The 6655-nt window shown below is 64.8% G+C and overlaps 1 protein-coding gene across 1 annotated transcript in view; it reads left to right on the top strand.

Annotated features, from left to right (window-relative positions):
• Positions 1–6655, top strand: part of ENTREP2 (endosomal transmembrane epsin interactor 2) — a 79914-nt gene that overhangs the window by 65051 nt on the left and 8208 nt on the right. The window contains exon 4 of the mRNA XM_039853386.1: positions 1167–1274. Coding sequence (XP_039709320.1) covers positions 1167–1274 — 108 coding nt within the window. The remainder of the gene's footprint in view (positions 1–1166; positions 1275–6655) is intronic.

The following is a 6655-nucleotide window of genomic DNA, read 5'->3' as shown; positions in this document are numbered from 1 at the left end:
CCCGTTTGTCCCCTGGTTGTCCCCCATTTGTCCCCCATTTGTCCCCCGTTTGTCCCGGCAGCTTGCTTTCCTCTTACACGTGCATAGCAGTGACATTCCACCGCCGGACCCGCCAGCGTCCCCATCTTCGGTCATTTCTGTGAATCGCGGGTGTTCTTCCCCGGCTCTGGCAGGGACCTGAGGGCGAATTCGCCACAGGAGGACGAGCCGCGCTTGGCCGGTCCGGAGCCCGTGCGCGGAGCCCTCGGCGGCGGAGCACGGGGCGGGGACACGTGCTCTCTGCGTCCTCACCTCCTTCTCGTCGGTGATGCCGGGAGTTCCAGCTCCTGCTACAGGCCAGGAAAAGCGGGGAGCAGAGGGAGCCGGGGGTCTGCGGCGGGGTGCGGGGTCTTCGTGGCGACGACCGGCGTTCGTCTCTGGGCCGTGACCGGCCATCTGGTCGGGGCGCGCCGTCGTTCCGCGAGGTGCCAGCATCGGGGGCCGGAGTCGGGGCGCACGGCGTCTCTCTGCGCGGTCCTCATGGCTGCGCGTGCGTCTGCGGGTACCGCAGGGTAAACGGTGTAATCGAAAAGCGCGGTATTTTCCCAGATCCTTCCCAAGTTTCGAGCTCTGCTTCCTGGCCCCCCCTTACATGCTGGCCATGTCGAGGTTTTATTACGGAGCGACTGCCTAATAATTACCCGAATCACAAAGTGCATCGTTTAGTATCTGAGAGTGATTGGATCGGCGCCGGAGAAGAATGAGCGAATGTGTCTCGAGTCCAGGCCAGATTCTTTCATTTTGTCTTTTTGTCTTGTCTGTTTGTCTTGTTTTCACGTGTTGATGGCTGGTTCGTTAGAAAAGGCTACAGCTCGCGGACGCTGATGGCGGAGGCGCACAGGGCAGAGTGTGGGAGAGGCCCGAGCGTCCAGCCCTCCAGCTGCCGCTGTCCCGCGTGTCCCCATGTCCACCGCCCCGGCGACGCTCCAGACCCCGTGCTTTGGGTTTTGGCGGAGGATTCAGTACTCGGGCGTGCAGAAGTCCGTTTCGATTATGACAGACGCTCGGAGTGAAGCTCCATGAGGCAGAGGCCGTCGCTCAGGCCGGCTCGGGACCTTGGCGGGTGCCGGGATCGCCGTCTGCGTCCCCGCCGAGCGGCTGACACTGTCCTGCCTCTTCTCTTGCAGGACCTGCTCTTCAGCGTGTGCGCCCTCAACGTGCTGTCCACCATCGTGTGTGCCTTGGCCACGGCCATGTGCTGCATGCAGATGGTCTCCGCCGACGTCCTGCTCATGGTGAGTGGCCTCGGGGGGCCGACCTGACCCCCTCCCCTGCCAGCCCGTTGGAAACTGGCGTGCGGGGGACACTTCTGGCTTCCACCAGAAGCCTTGGTGGCCCGTGGCGCTGGAGGTCACGCCACGCTGCCCTCCAGTGACACAGAACGTGCTTAGCTGGTGTCAGCGGAGCATTTGTTTTGGGTGTCGCTGGGGCTTCTCACTGACAGCCGGGCCCCGCCGGGGTGCCCCTCAGCGATTCAGTCAGCACAGTGGGGGAAGCGGGTGGCAGACGCGCGCCGATGCGGCGGCGGGGGCCCTGCCTCCGTCCCCTCTGTCCCCCCATCCTCCGTCACCCCCTCTGCCTCCCCCTCTCCGTCTGTCTCTGTGTGTCCCTGTCTCTGTCTCTCTGTCTCTATGTCTCTCTGTGTCTCTGTCTCTCTATGTCTCTGTCTCTGTCTCTGTGTCTCATGAAAGAAAAAGTCAGTTGTCCCTGTGTCGTTTGTTCTTCCTGACCCGCCTGGTGGCGACGTGTTCCTGAAGCGTGACGCAGGGCCGGGGGCACCGTCACCAAGACATCGGACGTTCCCTGGCTCTGACCGTGGGCGGCGTGCGGCCTGTCACTCGCGGTCACGTCCCCACAGCTGTCCGGCGGGCTGGCCTTTGCCAGAGGTCACAGCCTTCCGAAGGCGTCTAATTAAGCGGTTACTCAGCCGTGGGGACTCGTGGCCTCGCTCGCCGAGGCCCCGTGCCGCTGACCTTGGCCTTGAGCACCGTGGGGCCCTCCGCGCTCGGCGGCTTTCCCTGTCCATCCGTAAACATCACGCCAATTTGGCCAAACTAACGGAACCGAAGGGCTGTAAATGCTAAAAGGTTTCGTTCCCTGGAAATTGCTGAGCAGATGGGAATAAAGTCTGTGGCAGCCATCAGGGCGGACACAGTCATGACAGCAGGGGACACTCTGTGCCCCGAGCTGGCCGTCTCTTCCCGCGTCAGCCACCCCGAGGAAGCGGGTGACCCCGGGCGCGTCCCTCTCCTCAGAATCGGACCTGGAGGGACCCCTGTGAGCGCTCAGTAAGTGCGACCTGTTTTGACTCATACGTGGAGGGAATATCAGTCTGTTACGGGGACACGGAGGCCAGCGGCTGTGCAGGTGACACGCAGCGGCAGCAGCTGTTCTCAGAGCCCCGGGTGGCACTGCTGCCTGGGCTTTGTCAGCGACTTTGCTTCTGGCCCCCGCTGGGAAGCGGGGGCAGCGGATCCTGCTGGCCAGTCGGCCCCTTCGTACCGTGGGCTGGGAGCGGCGAGGCTCTGCTGTCCCCTCACAGAGGTGCCGCTGACCTGCCGAGCCGCCGCGCGGCCAGGGGGAGCCGGTGCTGTGTGACCCCAGCACCCCCATCCCCGGGACCGGGGCGGGACCTCGAGCATGTCACTGCCTGTTTGTCACAGTCGCTCTGCTCCGATCCGACCGTCTACGTCCTGCTGTCGTCACGAGGCCCCGAGGGGTCGAGTCGGTGACGCGTGTCAGCGGGCTCCGGAGTCGCACGGCCGGCTCTACCGCGTGGGTCGGAGGCCAGGCCCGCCGGCCACGCAGTCCGCGTCCTGGGCCGCGTGCCGAGCCGCACACCGGGCCCGGCTTTTCTGCGGACGTGCTCGAGCAGCTCTTTTTAATTAAAAAAGTTTCCCTTTGGATCCTCAGCTTTACCGAGACGTGATTAACTCTCGTTTTCTTACTCCGCTTCGTTAGACTCTTTAATTAAAGAAATAAGATCCGATGACGGAAACCAGGACCATAGGGAGAGGCTCAGAGGAGAGAGAAGCGTCTCCCGCCTGCGCCCGTCCCCCGGGGGCGCCTCGCGGCCAGCCCGCCGCGTCTCCCTAGGGCTGTCCCTCTGCTCAGGGACCGGCCACCTTCCTCCTCTCTCCCTTCATCGGCTCCTTCCTGTTCGCCCAGGTGGCCCGCACCCCCGGGCCGTGTAACCCGCGCCCCGGCCGCCCCCTCGCTCGCCTGCAGAGGGACGTCTGGGTGTCCGCGTTGCTCAGACACGGACGCGACGAATCGCTCGAGGCTTTTCCCGCGTTCGCTTTCTGGTTCTGCTGATGCCTCTGCGGCCGTCCCGGCCACGGCTCGTAGGACGCCGCCCGCCGCCCGCCGCACGGCTCTCCTGGCACCTGCGGTTCCCACGTCTGCCCCCAGCAGTCGGGTTGTACGCTTCCCAAGGGACAGTCGTGTCTGTCCCCAAACCAGTTTATACCAGCGGTGTCTGGATTGTGCGCACTTACTCGGGCACCATCGAAACCAACGAGACATGAGTGCAAAAGGATAATTATTCCCATTACAACGGAATCGAGTGCTTCGGAAAGATTCGGGGGGGAGGGTCTCAAACTGTGCTGTCGATCGAGGTGTGGGTGAGACAGCTGTGTGGGGCTGGGATTGAAAACCGAAAGTCACCTGGGGGGATTGTGGACACGTGACCCACGAGGACCTTCCTTCCGGCTCTGGTTCTGCTCTAAAAACGCAGACGGGGACATTGGATGACGCCTCACGGGTGCGGTTCACGCGAGAAAGACCGCGGGACCCCGCAGACCGACGGCCGAGGCCCCGGCCCGGCACGGAGAGCACCCGCGACTCCTTCCCTGTTTCTGTGGGTCGGGATTTGGGGACAAATAACGGTCGTGGGAACTCATGTAACGCATGCGTGGACACAGGAGACGCAGCGTGTCGTCCGCCGTCAGAAGCTACAAAGCCGAATTCCTCGAAAGTCTGGAAATGGTGGCAAAAGACCATCTGATGATAAAATTCACTTTGCTGACGTTGTTTGGTGGAGGAAACCTTCACCCCCAAAGCGTCTGAAATCGCCCGTCTTTACTCTTACTTCTCAGGCGTGACCTGATTTTCCCGCTGAGCCATCACGCGCCCCCCCTACGCCGTCGGCATCTCTGGAGCGGGTTAGGCGGCTTCATTTGTCACCAGTGTCCTTCGCGTTCACGGTTCCAGCCGTGTGCCTGGTCAAGCAGAAGTCCTTCAGAAGGGCAGATAGGGCCCCGTGCCTTCCATGGACGGGGGGGATGGTGGCCTTGCCCGCGGGGGTGCCGGCGGGCCAGGAGGGGTGCCGCCCCACCCCTGGGGGCCCCGGCCTCGCTCAGGCTTCCCGGCGTCTGCACCGCTGCAGTCCACCCGATGCCCATCCAGCCCCCTGTGAGACCGGCTCTCCGGTGACCCTCCTGGAGGTCTGGGTTCGACAGAAAAGCCGCTGCGTGGGAGCTGCCACGTGTGTGTCAGACGAGAACCGTGGGCATCTGACGAATCTCGAAAGCCGGTTACGTCGGACAATTGTAAAAATGACGCACAGGTGCCAAGAACACGTTTATTTTGACTTTAAATATGCAAATGAGCGTTTGCCCACCTGTCTTCCCATCGGGGGCCACGACCTGCCCTTCGACGGGGGGTCCGCCTGGCGTCCGGTGGCACTTCCGCTGAGCTTCCCGTCCCCCTACGCTGGACGGAGACGTCGCTGGCGTCTGAACGCAGGGCCGTTCGGCGTTCGGTGGTTCTCCGCGCTGTGACAGCCTCCTTGCCAAGCCCGACTGGGCGGCAGCTCCTGCTTAGCTACGCTCCTTTATAGTCTTTCCAGAACATTCTCTCGGTTCTCACAGACCGAGCGAGGTCTCCTGTCTGCGTTCGCGTTTCATTATGACTCACAGTTGTGGCTGAAACTGGCCTGAGCAGGCGCAGGCTCGCCCGGGGGCGGGGGGCAGCGGGGACCCTGGGTCTGGAGCGGTGTCACCCGAGGGCCGGTACGGAGGGACCTCCGGCTCCTCTGTTGGGCTGGTGGCCCCGCGAAGCCCCGCCGGGTGTTGAGGAAGAGGGCCCTTCCCCTTCGTCTCTCAGTCCCTGTGCGGCATCTCGGAGGTGCTGCAGTGTGGTGGGGACAAGGGGGGTCCGTGTGAGTCCCCCCGCGAACCAGAGGGTGCAGGAGGTGGCGAGCAGGCCCGTCCTGGGCCCGGAGGAGGAGAGGCTGCTCGGAACGGCACGGTGCTCGGGGGGCTCCAGCCCGGGTCCCCTGCCCCCTGCGGCCAGCCCCCACCCCCCGTCCCTGGCAACTGCCCCGGGCACGACCTGGCGGTGTGGGGGTGCTTGGGCCGCGTGACGCTGCCGTCTGGGCTGGCACGTGACTGAGAAGTGGCGCTTCCCAGTGCCACCCTGGCAGGCCTGGCAGGGTCAGGGAAGGGGACTGTGACTCGAAGGGGTCAGTGACGTGCTCAGCCTACGGGTCCTCGGTGGCCAGGCCCGAGGCCTGCTGGCCTCTCAGGCCCCGGAGTCTGGGCTCTTCCGAGGGAACGGATTTTAGGGGCTCTGTTAGGTGGGCCCCGGGGAGCTGGCCCGGCAGCCCCGTTCTCACAAGCCCCCTTGTGAGGCGTGGCTGGGAGGGAGGACAGCTCACACCTTCGCCGCGGTGTCCCCTCTCTGGAGCGGACATCTGGGGGGGGCTTGTCTCCAGGGGGCTCTGAACGCACAGTGCTCTGGCGTGGGTGACGAGGGCACAGGTGTGCCTTCACAGCCACGGGCTGTTAGCGGTGGCCCAGGGCCAGCAGAGCCCCGGAGAGCGGAGCCCCAGATGGGCCTTCTGTCCGCCTGGCGGCCCACGTGTGTCCCCAGGCCCGGGAGCCGCAGGGGCGGTGCTGAGGGCAGCTGGCAGCTCGTCGGGAGATAGAGCCTGGGACAAACCGCTCTAAGAGTAGGGGTGTGGGGAGGGCAATCTGCCGGGGTGGAAGTGGGCCGGAAGTAGAAGGGATTCCCTGGGGGTGGCAGAGGTCTCGGCCCAGCAGCCCTGCCAGCCAGCAGATCTCCTGACCGGGCGCTGGTAAGACTGGGTGAACGGGGCTCCTGGGCGTCACTTGGGGGTGGGGGGGGCTACTGAGCTGATGCTAAGTGAGCCCCTGCTGAGCCCGCAGCACCAGGCGGAAGGGACAAGGGACGCAGACCGCCCATATCCGGTCAAGGCCCAAGCAGGACAGGAACCCACCCCTGGATTCCAGCACAGCCGACAGGGGCGCTGCCACCCGGGAGTGCGAGGTGGCCGGGGGTGGCCCTGAGGCACGCAGAGCCGGACACGTGGGCTGGCAGCTCCCACCCTTAGGGCTGGCAGAACTGGCGGGTGGGGGGGGCGTGGGAGGAAGGGGCAGATAATGGCCTCTCCCAAGCCCCCGCCACCTGCCTTCTGTCTCTTAGTGTCCCTTGCTGGCAGGCCCTGACGAGAAGGCAGCTGCAAGGGCCTCTGGGAAACGTGGTTTGCCGGCTTCCAGCCCCGGCCTCGCAGCACGGTGCAGAGCTGGCGGCCTCGGGCTTCCGTGGGGCCAGGCGGCGGCTCTAAGGCGCGCGGCGCACGCTTCGAGCGCTG

Source organism: Pteropus medius, unplaced genomic scaffold (assembly GCF_902729225.1).
Source record: "Pteropus medius unplaced genomic scaffold, Ma_sr-lr_union100, whole genome shotgun sequence".
Lineage (NCBI taxonomy): Eukaryota > Metazoa > Chordata > Mammalia > Chiroptera > Pteropodidae > Pteropus > Pteropus medius.
The sequence above is the reverse complement of the archived record's forward strand: the minus strand, read 5'-3'. Positions and strand labels throughout refer to the sequence as shown.